Below are 19838 nucleotides of genomic sequence, written 5' to 3'. Positions count from 1 at the left end.
TCCTGCTGCATGGATTCTCTTTCCCCATTCACATGATATGAAGATATGCCACGTTGTTTCTTCTTCCTTCCCGCATATCGCACACTCGGCTAAGATTGCAACCATGTTGCTAGTTTTGCCCGCACCGGTAAACTTGCATTTAAAACACGGCAGAAGAAGATTTTAAATTTTGGATGAATTGGAAGTTTCCACATTTGGTTCCACCACTTTGCGAACTAGTAATCATGGTTCGTGAAACATTGTTTCAGTATTTCACAGGGCCATTTTGACCGAGAAATCTCCATTTGGAGAAATCAGAGTGGTCCAAGAATCTTCTTGGTCCGAAAGAAGTATTGGAAAAATTGTCAGCGGGTTTATTGTTGGCCACATGTCCCCTTGATGATTCTGTAGTTCATTTACCATGTCTGCCACAGTTGCCTGTCGAGGCCATCTTATGAAGTTGTGCTCTGTTGTTATGCTATATTCTTGGTTATGTTTCCATGGGTCAAACCATAAAGATGTTCTTCGTCCGTTCCCGACTGTTCTTTTCACCATGGTTCTTAACACTAGGATGATGCTTGTAATACTATTCCATACCCATGACTCTTTTTTCCTTGTTACCTTTGGATCAAAGAAACTTTGATCTTTAATGTATTAGGCTTTTGAGAACTTGTACCCATATCGCATCTAGATTTGAGAGTATCCGCCACCCTTGTTTGAGTAGCAATGCAGTCTGAGAACTTGGTTTTAAACCTTCTTCCTCAAAAACCATCACCGTCTGACTCACTGGGAGACTTCCCTGAGCTTGATTTTTCTGATTATTTGGGCTATGATGTCTCAAATTTTCACTTTGCTCAAATTATTTCATTCTGTTTAATGGATCCCAGTGCTATCGTTCGTCAAGTGAGAACACTCTGCTTCTGCTTCTACGTTCTTAGGGTACCATCCTGAAAAGAGCGATCATCCGAATAGATGACACCGTAGGGTACCACACGTAGGGGGACGGTGTCGGATGATTGGTCTTTTCAGGATGAACAACACCTCCTCGTCTTTACTACAGGATGCAAGATGGCAGCCTAGTGGCAGTCATACAATTGTCACTAATTTTGATACCAAAAACACCATGGCCGCTGTTGTATTAACTACGCACTTGCTTTGGTTAATTAGGAATGTAAAAAATGTTATTTTTCAACAGGATCTTATGGGGACATCTTACTTTTCTAGACAATGATTAACCCCTATCCACAGATTGCAATTGGTAATTGGTAATTGGTTGCGCTTCTGTTTTGCTTCAAATTTTTAAAAATAAATAAATAAATTTACAAAGTCCAATAACTACAATTGACTGAGATAATCACCCAAAAACTACTATCATACTTGACAAAGGGCACCACTGTGACACTCAGTTATTAGACGACCAGGACCAACACCTAGATGATCATTTAACTCGCCAATAAAGATAGTGCAGTGCCAATGACGCAAACGCAAACGAACAATTCAACGACTAATGACGAGACAACATGTTCTATCTGGGGATCCTAACGTGATTCAAACTAACAGAAGCATCATAGAAAGGAAAATAGAATGCATAAATGGGGTTTTGGGGGTGGGGGGGGGGGGTGGGAGGCCATGTATCTTTGAATGTCAAAGTACCAGATAATCAAGTATTAACAGTACACGCGAACTGGATTATTTTAAACAGCAAATACTGGTGCCACATTTGTAGATGAAATCCTTTCCCTACAGTGTCCAGAAGGTAAAAATGAACCATCACTGAAAAATAGATCTAAAACAAATCAACCGCATGTTTGCCTGGAGATCCTGCAAAACAAAGTGAAATACAGAAGAGATTTAAGAAGCAAATCTTACACGAGGGAGGAGGGGGGAAAGCAAGGTGAACCACACTAACTCATGGGTCATGCCCATTTGCAAAATTGAGAAGCAATCAAAATTTGGGATACACCACCTAATATAAGTATGTATGGTGTAGCACAGATTGCCCCTCGAACAGTGAAAGCATAGTTGTTAAGGCAATGCCAGTCTCTTTCCTGAGCCCTGGCAACATGCTCTGTTGACAGTAACCAATTTACATTGATTTGTGTTCAATTTTTTTATTGTTAGTGAATATGCTTAATCATATCCTATTGTTAGCAAATATGCTTATATTATATATCCTACACTTCGATTGTAACATGTTGCCTTATTTTTCATGTTAGATCGTTTCTACAATAGTTATATCATGTTGCACTGACAAGGCACCCCCCCCCCTCTCCCCTCTTTTCCCCCCCCCCCCGGCCCCCCCCCCTTCCCTTCTTTCCCCCCCCCCCCCCCCCTCCCCCTTAACCTACCTAGTTTTGATAGTCATCCATCTTAACATCCTCATTTCTGCTACACTGAGTTTATCTATATATTGTTTCTTAACAGCCTATGCTCTGCACCATGTATCATTGCCATTCATGCAACGATTGGATAGAATTTTCCTTTGGGCTTTAAAGGAATACATCAATCACACAAAAACCCCAAATGCACCTGTCCACTTCTCCACCCTACTTAAATGCTTTGGGAGATGTCATCCTCTATATCAACTTCTTATTTATGATTGAGCCAAGGTACCTAAAATAATCGACTTGTGGAATATCCTTCTCATCAAGTTTCAACAACTCACCATCCATCTAATCACAACCAAAGTTGCACACTAGGTAATGGGTCTTTGTTTCACTTAGTTTAAAATCTTTTGATTCCAAAGATGCTTGTCTCATCCACCAAAATAATATCATCAGCAAGAAGCAAAATGTCTTTGGTAAAATCATCCATTATAAGTGCAAATAAATATAGGCTTGAAACTGATTCATAATGTAGCAAAATTGTAATTGGGAATGTTCGCTAACTTGTCCCTCCCCCCCCCCCCCACCCCAAAAAAAAAAATTGTTCTTACACTTGTCACCGAACCATCCATCTGATGTGACCACAAATCCAGGGTTAGGGGCAAAACTGTAATTTCCCTAGAATGTGGCTGCCCAAGAATATTCCAGCAATAGGTAAAGGGGTTTTCAGGGTCCCTAACACAGTTTAAGCCTGCTGAATGTGCAATTCAGATCTGAATTCTATTGGAGTTAAGATTCAGATTTGAATTTCAAAATTCAAGGCAATTATGGTTTTGCCTAGGAATGGAAAAAGGGCTAGGTGTGCTGGTTCTGCAGATCAGAACTGTCTTCTATTGTTGATCCCTCAACTAGAATAGGTTCTAATTGATGAAATCAATAAAATTCAGATTTCTAGAACTCTGAAAATTTCTGCAAAACTCAAGGAAGAAGATGAAGTGCAGGCTTTATTAAAACTCAGGGGAATAGGACTGTTTGGAAGAACTAGGAGTAAGGATGAGGTCTCGGGGGGGGGGGGGGATCGTGGCCTGTGGGAGGGCTGAAGGGGAGGGGGCGGGTGATTGGAATGGTGGATGAATGGTGGAGTCTAGGGCTGGCATTTGGGATATCCTGAAAGATGCCAAATTGAGGCATATATTGAATTACTTATTAGATTCCGTTGTGTTCTATTGTTTGACCTATATGGATATTTATAATGTGTGATAGGATAAAAAATAAACAAATAAAATCGGAAGGAATAAGTTCTTGACGGTATCTATTCTTTCTCTTTTCTTTTCTTTTCTTCTGTTTGCTTGAGGGAGGGGCTGCAGCTTTGTTTTTAGGAACCACTGTAGTTTGTTGGATGACTTGAGGGGCTAATTTTTTTTATTATTATATGATATGTAGTTTATAATGGATTTGAGTGAATGGTGTTCTAAAATTTTTTTTAAAAGCGCCTCCCGCCTTTTAGGGGCGGGGGGGGGCGGCCGGCCCCGCCCCCCCCAGGCCGCCCCCTTTGTTCCCCCCCCGGCACTTGGGTGGGGATGGTTTCCTAGGTCAAACAAAGTGGGAGGGACCTGGGGATGCCACGATTGTTAGAGGGCTTCTAGGGTTCCACCAGAGAGGGGAAAGGTGGAGATGGCCTGCTGGACATACTTGATTGCCTGGAGATTAAATGCATCTGGCTGTTGGAAGATGAATGCTTGCTGAAAATTGATTGTAGACTGAATGCTTGAAAACTAGAAGCTCAACTAACAACCATAGGGTCCCCCTCAAAGGAACCTTGCCACCTCTCTTAGCAAAAACACTCAATTCATTAATCAATCTAAAACTGAAATTTACATTGTAGAAAAAGGCTATTTAGAGCCTAAAATTAATGAGATCCAAATTTACTTAATGAAATTTACTTAGATTGGGATCTCCCTAATTAATGAGATCCAAATACAACTCAAACTGGATTCTTATCCAAACTTAAAAGGAAATCAAATTACTACAAGATCACAACCCTTAGATTGGAATCTCACTAACACACTATCTTTTAAGCACATGCTAATTAGACAACTTAATACTAAAGCAACCATCTTAGGACTCTTTCAAAACAACTCAACTCAAAATAGAATACTCCAAGCAAATCCTTAATGATGAGCACATTTATGTGTGAAATCTTAGGGCACAAAGCAAGCATTTTACACACTTAGAGTGGAGGCACCTTGGGTTTTATGTTGTTTTTGCAGATTTTAGGACTTTTCAATATTTAAGCAAATATTTGAAGTTTTGGGTATGAATCATGCAATTTTACACGTCAAGAGGTCCATTCAAATTTTCAAATGCGAAAATGGGCCTGATCTAGGGCATGATGGGCTAGAGATGTGATTATGGGCCAACTCCGAAATATTTAAGAGATAAAGAAGGCAAATTTGATCTACGGCTGAGATTATAAATTATCAATCAAATCTACAAAGATATTATTGAGAGAGTCCAAATGGAGAAAAGAGTCCTTGCATACCTCAATATCTTATTTCCTATTTGTGATTTGATTAAAGAAAGAAAAAGAGGAAAAAGAATTATATTCAAATAAGGAAGAAGGAAAAATCCCATTTTTGAATGTCTATGTTCAATTTCGATCAAGCCCTTCATCGAACGGTCATCCGGTGTCCGATCGAGCTGATTTTTGGAGAAGAGCTTCACGACTTCTTGATCCTCAAATCCAACGGTGGAATTGTGCATTTGATCTCTCTAAGTCAGTCCAATTAGTATGTCAAAATCCTAATTGGTTGAGTCAGATAGGAACCCTAAGTTTGATTCAAATTCTATCAAGATTGATATCTCATGTAAACTCTATAAAAGGTGTTTTAGAGCTTAGTGGAAGCACTCTTTCTTTTCTCTTTAGTTTATTTAGGCTTTCTCTAGTTTTCTTTGCTTGTTTTTGTAAGATTTTAATTTCCAAAATGAATGTTTAGGTTTAATTTTTCTATGTAATGTAATGGAATTTCAAGTTCAAGATTCGTTTTTCTCTAGGTCTAGCAATTGCAGATCTAGATCATTCTAGATCTAAATCTGGTTGTTAAGGTTGGTTGAGATTCGAATCGTTTGTTCAATTCTTTTTTATTGTTTGAAGTTCAAAGATGCAAATAAGTAACATTCTTCAATAATCCTCTCCCTCCTCCATTCCCGCTTCTATCTACCCCTCAATATTCTTAATTTAGGATTTACTTTCAGCATTTATTTATTGTTCTTCCTTCCCCTGGGTCCTTGATCAGAGATGCCTACAGTCGTGCCTCTCTTTGGTTAAGGTTTCCCTTTCCTTTTATTACTTTGTTATTTACTTTATGCAATTTACTTTCAGCATTTATTTATTGTTCTCCCTTCCCCTGGGTCCTTGATTAGAGATGCCTACAGTCGTGCCTCTCTTTGGTTAAAGTTTTCCTTTCCTTTTATTGCTTTGAATATTTATTTTCTGCAATTTCTTTTTCTCTCATATCCGTTCCCCCGATCGGTGGACTGTAAGCTACGGCAAAGGGTCCACGGTCAAAGTCATTATAATTAGTCCCTTCCCTAGATCCAAAGCTAACACTCGGATCACTTCCCTTTTATTTTTATTTATTTATTATTCGTATTTTTTTCTGCCTTTATTAATTATGCGTTAATTATGTTTGCTTTATTTTTCGTTTCAATTCAATCGCATTAGATGTATGGATTAAGACTATTCATTTAGTTTAAGTAAGTAATTAACAAATTTGAATCATTGCACTCTCGCATTATTATTAAGAAGTTAATTCTAAAGTGGCATATCTCCTTGAGATCGACCCATTAGCTACATGATACCATGGGCTTGCGGTTACTTTTAATTTCACAAACACTTAACAAACTCAAACTACCAAACTGGACTCACTAAAGTTTTGGAAAATTCTAATAATAATTCCATAATAAAAATTAAAATAAGATAAAAAGGGCCCAGGTGCCCAAAACACCCTTCCAAAGGGGTTCGTCAGCTTCATGAGGGCTGCTTGGATCCATCCAGGGCCCCACTTAGCACTTCAGATAGGGGGTCTTTGAGTTCCCCTTCTTGAAAAAATTCATCTCCTCATGAATGTGTTGCTCTAGCGCTCTTGGCTCAATGCTTTGGAAATCCTTTGTGTGGACTCATCTTCTTGCAGTGGAGAGGGAGTAGAAGGTACATAGCCTCTAGTACTGCCCCTAAACAAAACTCTGGAAGAATGACTGCTTGAGGGATATGGTCTTCTAGGAGTCTTTCTTTCAACGAACCAAGAGGGCTTAAAGAATTGGTTGGTGAAGCTTTTGAAGCCCATTTCTATCATGACCTCTACGAGTAGCATGGCTAGGGCTTGGATCGTTCTTGTAGCATCCCTCCCAGGAAGAAGTGTAGGACCCAACAGAGGACCTATCTCTAGTGGATGCCGTGGGGTCTCTGTGTCAGGAATTGGTTGGTGCGTGTTGGGGATAGCAACTCCCCTTCTTTGAGGAGACTCCTTGGCTAAATGCTCTTATATTCCAAAATCAACTTATCAATCTTCTCTAGCACTTCTTCTGGAGGAAGCTTCTTATTGGGTGGGACTAGTCTTCTATATGATTAGGCTTCTACCATGCAATCATTCAGGGTGTTGCCCTCTATTTGTAGAACCTCTCGTATTGGCTCTTCTGGAACAATATCTGAAAACTCAGTAAAGAGATCTCGAATCTATGGTGGGGGTTCTTCTGGTTGAGTCTCAACTTTGGTGACAAGTCCCAGGGTTACACTCGATTCTTCTTCAAGGTCTTCAAAGCTTCTTGTAAAACACTATAGGTTGGGGTTGGGGAACAAACTCTTTTGCAGGTTAGATCCTTTTCTACCCTCTTTCTTTCTTCCTCTTGAATATTCAAGGGGAGTACGATGTTTTTCCCCTGGTGCCTAAAGATATATATATTATCCCTACCACGTGGGGTTACATCATTGTCAATAACCAAGGCCTACCTAAGATGACACCAGTGGTACCCATAGAAACTGCATCACACCAAACATTATTAACATAGGAGTGTAGACTAAGAGGAACCAGACACCTATGTGCAACCTTTACAAGCTCATGATTAAGAAGTTGGACTGAATATGGCCTTGGATGCTCTTCTAGTAGTAAACCAGCCTTATGTGATGTTGGTTCCGAGATGATGTTGGCGATGCACCCATTGTCTATAATGGCCCTCACTATCAACTTACTAACTCTCAACATGTGTGAAAGGGGCTGCTCCTCTTCCAGACTTCATCTTCATCTTTAGTAACAAAGATTTTGGAGAGGAAGTTCATGGATGGTCCATACTTGAAGTAACCTTCAATACGAAGGTTGTCTACTAACTCCTCCATGATCTTGGCAATGCATCAATGATGGTGCTAGGGCTGCTAGAAACCTTCCCTCTGATACCAATTGATGTAACCATGAATCTAGTGTTAGGGGCAAAACTATAATTTCTCTAGAATGTGACTGCCCAAGATATTCCAGCAATAGGTAGAGGGGTTTTAGGGGGTTTCTAACATAGTTTAAGCCTTCTGAATGTGCAACTCAGATCTGAATTCTATTGGAGTTAAGATTCAGATTTGAATTTTAAAATTCAACGCAATTAGGGTTTTGGCTGGGGTTGGAAGAAGGTGCTATGTGTGCTGGTTCTGCAGATCAGAACTGTCTTCTATTGTTGTTCCCTCAACTAGAATAGGTTCCAATTGATAAAACTCAATAAAATTCAGACTTCTGGAACTCGGAAAATTTTCTGCAAAACTCAAGGAAGAAGATGCAGTGCAGGTTTTTTAAAACTTAGGGGAATTGAATTGTTTGGAAGAACTAGGAGTAGGGACGAGGACCAGGGGTTCCTGCGACTCTAGTGGTGAGTGAATGGTGGAGTCCAGGGCTGGGATTTGGGATATCCTAGAGTGACTAGGATATGCTGCCGTGGGGAAGAAAGGGAGAGGAAGGGTCACGATGGCTAGAGGGAGGGGCTGCAGCCGTAGGAAACTAAGGGGGAAGAGCAAGGGTGATTTGCGATGGGGTGGGATAGTTTCCTAGGTCAAACAAAGAGGGAGGGGGCTGGGGATGCTACGGTTACTAGAGAAGGGCTTATAGGGTTGCACAAGAGAGGGGAAAAGTGGAGATGGCCTGCTGGACTTACTTGATTGCTTGGAGATTGAACGTGCATGGCTGTTGGAAGATGAATGCTTGCTGGAAATTGATTGAAGACTGAATGCTTGAAAAGTAGAAGCTCAACAAACAACAGCAAGGTCCCCCTCAAAGGAACCCTGCCACCTTTCGGCAAAAACACTTAACTCATTAATTAATCCCAATTGAAATTTACAATGCAAAAAGAGGCTATTTATAGCCTAAAATTGAAGACTAAAACTCAGACTAGGATCTTCTTAACCAATGAGATCTAATTACAACTCAAACTAGACTCTTATCCAAGCTTAAAAAGAAATTAAATTACTACAAGATTACAACCCTTAGATCCGAATCTCACAAACACACTTTATCTTCTTAAGCACATGATAATTAGATAACTTAAGACTAAAGCAACCATCTTAGGACTCTTTCAAAACAACTCGACCCAAAATAGAATACTCCAAGCAAATCCCAGACAGAAACTACCAAACTGGACTCACTAAAATTCTGGAAAATTCTAAGAAAAAATTCCAAAATTAAAATAAGTTAAAATAGGGGCCAAAGTGCCCAAAATACTCATCCAAAAGGGGCTTGCTTGGATCCATCATGCGGCCTAACTTAGGATTTTGGATAGGGAGTCCCTGTGTTCACATCACCATCATACATATCTTTAATTATATCCACGTATTTACTTGCAATATTTCTTTTCTCTAGTATTTGCCAAATTAACGTTCTAAGGAATCTGCCATAAGCATTTTCTAGGTCGATAAAGACAATTTGTAGGTCTTTCTTACACTCTTTGTACCTTTTCATACATTTCCTAATAAGGTAAATAGCTTCCATTGTAGATCTTTCTGGCTAAAACTAATTGGTTCTCCGTTATAGTGGTTTCTTATCTCAAACAGGTTTCAATTACTCTCTCCCATAACTTAGAAGTATGACTCATCAGTTTTTTATGCCTCTAATAGTTATTTCAGCTCTAAGAACCTCCTTTATTTTCATAAATTGGGACCAAAATGCTTGTCCTCCATTCGTTTGGCATTTTCCTTGTGCTCATAATTATATAAAATAACCTAGTCAGCCAAGCTAGCCTAGGATCCTAAGTTCTTCCTTGCCTCTATTGGGATTTCATTAGAACCTCGTGCCTTGCTTACTTCATCCTCCTTAGAGTTTTTTGTACTTTGGACATTGTAATTCTCCATACATGTGCTCCAAAATTGGTGTCATGGCTAATGGTGTAATCATCCAAGTTCCGATACCTGAAGTATGTTCACGCTAAGTTAGAGAAATTAACTCAATATCTCTTCTTGATGTCCTCATCACGTAATAGGACTTTACCATCTTCACTTTTAATATATCTAGCATGGTTTAGATCTCTACTTTTCATGTCCCTTATTTTAGCTCTTATAAATGTTTTTTTCCCTCCCTTTGTGCGTAAACTTATTATACAGATCTTTATACTTCTTCTCCCTTATTTTTCGAACATTTGTTTGGCTTCATTTCTGGCCAACGTAAACCTTTTTAATCCTACACATCTTTAATCCTTTGCCATGTCTTAAAGATAGTTTTCTTATTTTGAATGGCTTCTTAAACCACACCAACCCACCACCAAGTCTCTCTATAAGAATGTTGTTCCTTTTTTGTTCACATATAACATTTTTAGCCACCTTCCTAATGCATGTAACCATCTCATTCCACATCGTATTAGTGTCCCCCTCAAAGTCCCAATCTCCTTGTTTAACTACTTCATCAATGAAAGATCTTGAGCAATATCCATTACAATTTCACCACTTTATGTTAGGATAGTTAACCTCGCACCTTATGAATCTGTGAAATTAGGCACACATCCAAGACCACTAAACAATGTTGTATTGTTAAGCTTTTTCCTAGTATCACCTTGCAATCCGTGCACAACAACCTATCTAACCTAGTTAGGAAGATATCTATTTGGCTTCTATAATGTCCACCTTTAATGGTGATTAAATGCTCCTCTCTCTTTTTGAATACTAGGCTAAACAACTCACCAGCCTTATGCAATAGATGCTGCAACATAGACTGCCAACTAACTTGGATGATTTCGCGGACCTTCCTGTTGCCGTGTGGGTGGAATTGAGCAACTTGCTGCTTCATCCTCTCTACTGCAGCAAATATGTGTGGTAGAGTAGGTCTTCTTTGTTGATCTACCATCTTCAACACATGCACCACAGGCTCAAGCATCTTCACCACTATCCTCACATTATGCCGGAAGTCTCATCGAGTATGGTCAACTATGCTCTCCTTCCTCCAACGGTTGAAAAACCCTCACAGCTAAACCACTGCTCTAATGCAAACATGCTCCTAAGGCCAATCTTTCTGCTCTCAAAGCTCTACAATGTTATCCAATTGGTAGCAAATCTGGTTATGCCTGGCCTCAATAAGTCAACTTGATACTTGTCCCTCATCATCTTTAATGCATATCTGTGGTTATAAATGATGTTAACTTGTCGGGCTTGCTCCACGGTCTTCTTCACAAGCTTGACCTTTCCGATGTCCTTCATTATTAAGTATATGCAGTGAGCAGCACATGGAGTCCAAAAGAGCCTATATATGTCTATCCATCAAGGCATCAATACAAAGTCATAAAGTGTACATGTAATGTAGACATATGTATTTAAAAATGAAAATTAGTACTATATGTTTTGATACCTGGAGTTCCCCTGAATCTTCAACCTAGCTTTCTTGTAGTTGGAGCCATTATCAGTCACAATTTGGATCACATTCTCCACTCCAACCTCCTTCACCACTTGCTTTAATAATTATTGACTTGAGGAACACTGTCCTCCCATCACAATTCAACATGAAATTGATGATGGACTGTCTAGTGGGACCAATCCAACCATCAGCCATCACAGTCACTCCATAATGAGCCCACATGAGCTTTAATCCATTAATATACTCATTTAAGTCCTCCTTATACTTAGGCAAATAGACATTATACATCTCATATGGAGAGGGTCCCAATACACCACTCCCAGCCTTGCCTCTCTCCTCAATCATATCCCTATAATAGGGCCCTTGGGCTGTATGTGTTGGAATACTATGGTAATAAGCCTATTTGGAGAAAGCCATCCCCACTTTTTCCTTCACAATTCCTCACAAGTGCTTCAACTTTCTCTGCTTTTGCTCAGGCCTCCTAAATAGGATTGGATCATTGCAAAGAATCTCTAGATCCAGATCCGTAGGATGTGCTGATAAAGTTGAAGATGGGGCCCGTGGGATAGGAACCTCTTGCCTCACACTCTGACTCCTCCTCATAGGGACTTGGGAGTTGTCTATGCCTCCCATACCTGCCGTCTCTCTAAAGGACCCACAACCCAGAGACCTCTGTTGCCTCCTCATGTCATCAACCCTCTGTTGCTCCGTACTCATCATCATTGCCCTCCTGATCTGCTCGGCCTCTGCGTCAAGGTCACATCCATACTCTCCTGGCTCATCTAACCCATAATCCTCGGGATCTGGAAGGTCATCTAAGCATGCATCCTCGAACTCCTCCCTTTGTGTTCTCTTCTCTTTCCTCTTTTGCTTTCCCCCACTAATATATGAGGTCATTGCCTTCTTGACCTCTAAGGGCACCTTTTGGCACCCTACTACATCCTTGTTTCCACCAACTAGATGCACCTTCAGTCTAGTGGCCCCACCTCCTCCTATTTGTTTCTTGCAATAATTACACTTGTTCTTCCTAAGTTCCTCCTATAAGCTGTCAGTGGTCTCTCGTGTTGCCAAGCTATGTCTAACATCTTTGAAAGAGAGTGTCTGATAAAAGAAATACACACTAAGTATCTTGAAAAGCTCCATAATATGCTCCAAAAATTACATACATGCTTCTAATAATAACCTCCTATTTTTAAATATATTAAAAAAAATTACGTATTTTTAATATATATAAATAATTTAAAAATATATAAAATACAATATATCTTAAAAAGCTCCACAACATGCTCCAAAGATTGCTTGCATGCTTCCACTAAAACTCTCCTATTTTTAAATTTAAAACAGAAATCAATTAGTTTTTTTATATTTTTTAAATTATTTAATATTAAATACGGTAAAAATAGATAATTAACAAAAAAAAAATTGATTCAACACCATCACAATATGGTGTCTCAACTCTCACATGCATTAATTTAAAGCTCATACATTTTTATACATATACATTTTTAGCAATATACATAATTTAAAAAATAATTTTTAATAACAGAAAAATAAAAAATAAAATAGTAGGAAGAATCAAAAATTAAATTTTACACTACAAATTCATAGATCCACACTCTAAAGTAAACATACTAAAATTTGGAAGCAATCCAAGAAGATTTAAGGCACCAACAAAACAAAAATCAAAAAATGAGGAAGTTGATTACTCACCTTGCAAGATTTGAGAAAATCCACAAATGGAGGAGCAAATCTAGTGTTTGAATGAAATGGAGTTAAAGAAATTAGGTGAAAAGGGGGATGAAATCAAGAGAAATAAAAAGAAAAGTCAAAAATAGGGTCAAAATATCAGAGGCGATATCGCTCGGTATGCTTGAAAATGACGATAGGTCAAAAACTGAGTCGAAAATGTACATTTTATAACCTGCGTTTGTGTCGTTTCGGGTCGATACCATATCGGTCGAAATATCGTATCGTATCGACGGAAGTATCAATTGATACAATACAATATGGTACACTTTCTATTCATATCATTGTATTTCGTTTCGTTTTTGAAAATTGCAAACATTTCGACCGAAATTTCAACAATTTTGATCGAATTTTCTTCCATGTATCTACCATATCATTATTTAAATCTTTATCCACTACTATGTCTATTCCACTTATTACTTATATCCCAATGTACCAAAGTTTAAAATCATCCAACTCTTTAGCTTTTTTACCCTTCCATCTGGTCTCCTGAATGCAAGCTATATTACCCTTCAATTTGGTCTCTTGTATGCAAGCTATATTAATCCTTCTTTTCCACATAACATCTATTATTCTATTAATTCTAAGCTCTTACTTGTTATAGATCCTATGTTCCGAGATGCCAAACTAATTCTACATTTCTAGACTAACTTTGTTCATGATGCAAGAATCCTTGCCTACTTATCACCACATCCGGGTGCCGACATGGCACGTTGCTTATGGGGGATGCCCTAGCTAACCCTAGCCAACTTATCACTACACCAAGCCATAGTCTAGCAAGTCGTTAATTTGTTAGAGAGCGTTGCAGCATAGCCTTTATCATGCAAGGTTGCCGAATCCATGTAAAAAGGGTTTAGCTGGATTTTTTTCCCCGGTGCTGGTGTCAACCTAACGCACCAACCCTCCTCCTTTACCCAGACTTGGGACAGCGCATCTATATTCCATAAAATGCATAATTACATAAGACTAATCATTGCTATGTTGGATAGTAATATATTGCACACCTTAGTAGGCGACCATCCGACACCTTGGGTTGCTTACGTGCTGTGACAATTGTCATAGTAAAAAGCATACAAAAATGCTTCAGTTTTAGGGTTGACTACATAAAAAGGGCAAAACCCAGAAGTTAAGAGTTTTTGCACACAATAGGATACAACCAAATTATTGCAGAATACGTGATGTTAGATCATAAAGTTGCTGCTTTCCTATGAAGGGGTCCAATGGGGATATATGCATCTGTTTGGGCAGCATTCCAAGAAGAAAGAAACATGCAACTGTTCAGCCTGCTAGACCTACCAATGTGTGAAACCCAGCCAATTATGCAATCCCATGGCTGGGAAAGAGATTGGATGATAAAATGTATATTTGGTTAATTTTAAGAAAGCACTAAATCACATATGGCAAAGTGTTCCACAACAAGAGTTGGAAACTCTGCCTCTCCTCCATTACAATCCTTGCAACAGAGTCTCCTCTGCCCCCTTACTGGTGAAACCAAGTGTGCCTCCTCTCCTATTACTGTAACCTTCACCGATGTCAAGGAAAACCATCCCCATAAAAAATATCCAGTAAAATTTCGAATAAACTTATTAAATAACAAGAATAGAGCACTTTTCAGCATCAGGGTTCAAGAACTTGAACTTGAGCCTAACTTGCTACCGTTGAAAGCCAAGTTGGGTTAAATCTCGTCAAGTTGGTGCTATAATTTCTTTATTATTGATATTTATTACTTATTTATTGTGGTTAACTAGAATGGCCATCTCAAGGAACTTTTTTATGCAGGATGGGACTGCAATTTGGTATATGGCTTATTTCACGCCTGTTGGACAGAATGGAACTTTTCTGGGGAAAAAAAAATTAATTAGATTTTAATCTGGACCATAGGTTGTAACTGTTACAATGAACTAAACTTAAATATACCATTCTACGCATAATTTTGTCATAAAAACAAGAAAAACATACATTTCATGTAAAACAACTTCAATAAACATCAGAAATATTCAAATCCATTTTCTCTTGGATGTGCTTGAAATAGGCTAGATGGTTACAGATGTTGGCATGATGTAGTCCATCTGCAAGGGTAAGTCTTACGAAGAATCTGGCAAAAATCAAGTCGAAGGGAAGAGAACACAGCTTCCAACAGAGAAAATGGCAGAACTCAAATCAAGTTGAGTTGAGATATCACAAGTTGATCAACTTTTTTAAAGGGATTTATACGTTGAGTCGAATGGAGGTCTCAGTTCAAGATCTTGACTCCACCGGGATTATCTTGTAAGATATTCTACACTTCTGTTTTGCTTAGGATCCCATCTCACCTACTGGAATAAGTGGGATATCTCATGAGTCGATCAACCTCAGAATGACTTTGTAGCATCTTAGGACTCAACAAAAATAGAAACAAACAAAATCTGCCTCTAAAAAGGTGCAGCCAAATCTTCATGTGGCCCCATTGTAATCTTCAAATAAATATGAAATATCCCACAAAGGGGCTGTGACACTGCTCATGTAAAGTGCTTTGGCCTTTTTTTGGCCCCTCTAAAAGATCAGGTGGGCTGATTTGACCTGCTCCAGTTGGTCCAATTGAAGCTGGTTTGGATCTGCCTAGATTCTACATGTGTCCTCTTGACAGAGGTAAAATATGTCTCTGACAATGCTGGCATGGGAGCTTTCATTTTGCAATCAGATCTCGGAGGACCTGGATTCCGCTTTTCTCTTTTTTTTTCTTTTTTGGGCGGGTGGGCTTTTGGAGCTTGGACCAAGGGATGCAAGGTTCGGAGGCTGGAATTTTTTTTCCTTCAAATCAGCAGTCTGCTTTCAGCCCTAAGGGCTCCCTTAAAACAATCTCTAATGGCTAACGCCATAGCAGTGTTAATAACCTTCTTAATCCCAATTGAAGTCCAGTCAATACCTGTAACTCATTCTCACTAGTTCAGTGCAATAAGGACAAGCTAGAGCATCAAATTTTCTAGATGTATTGAGCTAAAAAGAGAGCCCCTTGTTTGAGAGTTTTAAACTGCTCCTACACTTGGGCTTTGAAATAACTAGGAAAGTATTTCTTAGTCAGGTCAAGTCTCATCTATTGCCCAAATGCGTTTAATCTTTGTCCTCTCTAAGAGATATCTACATATCAGAGCAGGACTCCATTATTTTACGTCCGGGACCTTCAAAACTGCTCAGTGCTGCACAAGCAGGAGGATCTCCCTTCTCTTAATTTTATTTTTACTGTTCTTATTCTAGTTTTGAAGAAAACCTGCATTAAACCTGCACTTTTTCATCTTCCCCAGAGTGCTGTCCATTAAAAACCATGTTTCCTACCATTAGAATCTGTTGATATTTGGAGGAATCTTCAGCACCCTCAATCTAGCATTTCCATTAGTGATGAACCTTTAATCCCCCTCCAGACCCTTGACTTTGGTATCCTAGATTATCTCAACCAACACTAAATATTAGGAGACCAGAATTGGCTAAATTCACATCAGTTCTTGTTATAAGACTGCAGATCATTCCCTTCAAGCCCCATTTCTATCTGACTCTTGGAGACCCTTAAACAGCACAGGTATTTTTAATAACCGAGGTCTTGTTTCTTGTTTCTGGTTTTACTAATATCCTCGCAGTAGGGGAAATCAGCAGAAAAGAAGGAAAAACTCATTTTGATTTCATTACAGATGCTCTAATACCATGTTAGAAAACAGAACTTAAGTAAAAAGGCAGAAAATAAGCAGGCAGCAAGAAAAGGAGGGATAAGGGGTTAAAAAAGATGCTATCAAAAGTTTAATTTAGTTAGGCATCAAGCCCCTTTTCCCTAGGTCCCTTATATATAGAAAGCACCAACAAGAGATTTAGTTAGGCAACTGCAATACACACCATGCACATGGTAACTGTTCATGTGAACAGTACCAAACAATTTAAATAAACTTCAACAGTATATGTCGACGAAAAATCATTACACAATTCAGAAGTAATAGCATAGTAGTGAACAGAACAAATATCAAAATTTTCAAAAACAGTTCAACAAAAGGTTTGGACAAATCAAACTTGAACCAGGAAACTAGAATTCAATGGGAAACATAAAAGGATATGATCAGTAACCACTACCTGATCTACAAGGCTGTAATCAAATCATCATAGAATGCAGAATTCTAAATATCCACAGAAGGCAGCAAGCCCAATCCATTGCTCAAATTCATCACAAGGCTGTAGCTCCTTGCAAACTACAGGCTAAATGGATCTCAGATCAGGTGAGTTCCAGTCAGGCCCAAAACTGAGATGTCTTGGATCTCATATGGAGGTTCACCCACTGGTTGAATTCCTAGGTCGGAACCTGGGTTTTGACCATGGGCTTAGTTTTGGCCAGGGTCCCAAACCAAGACAACTGGAAGATTTTGGTCAGGTTCAACCAAGATTTAGTTTCACGCATAGAAGACTCTAACTAGAGTCACTATACTAATTAAGTAAACCCCATATTCCTTCCTTCTACCCAAATCTGACCTATTAAAGTGGTCTATTACAAAGAAAATTATTAAACCCAAGTAGACACGTATATAACCCAACCTAAGGCATCGACAAGATACATAGGGAAAGCTCAACTAAACTCAACTCAACTCAACTCAATAAATATTTACCCCAATGCAGTTGGTTATACATACCCAGTTAAACCAAGTCACAAACAGCATTTTACCTAATTCTTCCTAGTCAAGAAACAGAAACCAGCAGATTTACAAAGAAAAGCAGTGACATAAACAAACATTCTAACCATGTTATTGGAAAGTTGAAATGAAGCATTTGGATGTATAACGAGAATTTGAACAGGGGCCAAAAACAAGTTCCTTGACCCAAGACTGATCTATACAATATGACTCCCATATACTCAAAATCTACATACTAGATTAGTGAAGGTGCTATCAATAATCATTGTCCTCGAATGTATCTTCATTCTTTAATGCGCATAGAAAGTCGAGAAAATTTTCTACTCATTGGACCTACAAATACAGATCAATTAATGTCATCTACTGCAGCATCTTCGAAGCATAAGACGGACCTTAACTGGGGACCAAACTGGCTGTATGACCAAAAGATTGATCTATTTAAAAAGATTCCCATACACTTAAATCCCCTGACTAGGAAAGTGAAAGTTCTTTAATAATTATATAGGAAGCTAAAACGTAGTGAGTGAGGTAGTCATTCATTTTAATTTGCCCAAGTGTCTGTCTGCCCTCTACTACAGCAACAGGATAGATGCTAAGCCAGTCAATATCTGATGTCAACGTCACACATGTGCCGAATGAAATGAAGCATTCGGAAACTTTAACGGGCTTTTGATTGGCTTTTCATTGAAGAGCCCAAAACTAGCTGCACAGTGGAAGGAATGGCTTTACAGAAAATGACTTCATCCACCCAAACCCCCTAACGAGATTAGAGGCGGAGATCTTGAAAATGACATGGAGAAAGAGTACGTCAGGATGACCCACTCTATCCAAAAAAAAAAAAGAGATTAGGAGACAAATGGCCACTTGTTCAAACTACCATTCCTTAGTTCAATACCATTTTCGTTTAGTCAAGCTCAACATATGCAATGTGGGAAACCAGAACATCGAAAGAAAATTCACCACCCCCTCTCCGCGTCTCAACTTTTGATGCCAATGTCACACAAGACGTTCATCTTTCAATAACATGTTCTTCAAGATAAAATTGTAAACAAACAGGGCTAAAATACTTGTACAATCTTTCATAAACGGATAAATTCAAAGTCCAATTTCCGAATTAAGAAAGGAACAATAAACAAGCAATATAACGCATACCACGATCGATTGATTAGAAGGATTTAATGGCCACCATGCTCCTTGGCGTGCTGCTGGTGTTCGAGGTGACGGCGCTCTTCCGGAAGGGCAACAAGGTATGAGAAGATCATGCCACCGAATAAGACATGGTAAAGAGGATCGATCGAGTCAGTCAAGATGTACTTGCGGTGATAGTTATCTAAGCCTTTATTGATCGATTGCTTCACAAAATCGATTGAGAACATTGGCTTCAGATGATTAGGCAGATCCTTCACTTTGAGTCCTCTGATCTCGTTGTAGAAGTTCCTCAACGCCATTGGAGCTACACAGGAAGAGACTGATAGAACTCAACCCTAGAAATTGTTGTTGTATTTCTTGTCTCGCGGTCGCAGCGGAATCTGATATCTTTCGGCTGTTGCTTTGCAGCAGCTAATGAGTCGATTTCTTGCCAATAAAAAGGGGAAGCATCATGTTGACAAAAAAAAAAAGAAAAGGGAATTTCTTTTGGTTGGTCTGTTTTGCCCTTGTCACCAATCCCAGTGAGAAATGAGAATTTAAAAATAAAAATAAAATAATGTAAAACCAGAGAGAAGATTATGCAAACAAGACTGCATGATTATTGGAAAAAAATCTGTCTCCTGTGCACATTTCTCTGTTGTGCACCATTAAATTGTGACACGTGTAAAATACCAATTTAATGGTTGAGATCAAAATGGTAATTTTTAAATGTAAAACCCCTAAAAAAAACCCATTTATCCTATACCCGCCCCACCCCCATATGAGAAAATCCAAATGATTAAAAACTCTGAAAATCCCCCTTAAAATCGCATCTCTGAAGTTGTCTTCTTCCTTTTTCCATCCTTAGCTTTTACAACTCCCTTCACTTAACTGATTTCTTTTTCTTTTCTCTCATCATTTTCTCTGCAAAATCTAGTGTAGAAACCTTGAAATGCTGCTGAGATGAATGGGTAAAAGGATGAGTGAGAGAGAAGAAATCAACACAATTTTTCCCCTCAATTTCTAGTTTGGGTTTTCTGTTAATGGATCATATTGTTGATACAGAATCTCACTCGTCCTTCCCAGTCACTAACCTGCAAAATACGTGCTCGACCTTGTGTGGTCGAGGTACGTCTCCGATGAGCAAGTCA

The 19838-nt window shown here is 38.9% G+C and overlaps 1 protein-coding gene across 1 annotated transcript; it reads right to left on the bottom strand.

Annotated features, from left to right (window-relative positions):
* Positions 1 to 1284: 1284 nt before the first annotated feature.
* Positions 1285 to 19129, bottom strand: LOC149018700 (uncharacterized). Its single transcript, XM_089152857.1, has 2 exons — positions 18712 to 19129; positions 1285 to 1800 (listed from the first exon to the last, which is right to left on the bottom strand). The coding sequence occupies exon 1, from the start codon at positions 19005 to 19007 to the stop codon at positions 18735 to 18737; it is 273 nt and encodes a 90-aa protein (XP_089008983.1). The 5' UTR covers positions 19008 to 19129; the 3' UTR covers positions 1285 to 1800; positions 18712 to 18734.
* Positions 19130 to 19838: the final 709 nt, after the last annotated feature.

This window comes from Hakea prostrata, chromosome 4, assembly GCF_041222555.1.
Source record: "Hakea prostrata isolate BN-2017 chromosome 4, UWA_Hpros_2, whole genome shotgun sequence".
Classification (NCBI taxonomy): domain Eukaryota; kingdom Viridiplantae; phylum Streptophyta; class Magnoliopsida; order Proteales; family Proteaceae; genus Hakea; species Hakea prostrata.
The sequence above is the reverse complement of the archived record's forward strand: the minus strand, read 5'-3'. Positions and strand labels throughout refer to the sequence as shown.

Coding starts and splice junctions, on each gene's coding strand:
- LOC149018700 (XM_089152857.1), bottom strand. CDS start 19,007: ATGGCGTTGAGGAACTTCTACAACGAGATCAGAGGACTCAAAGTGAAG.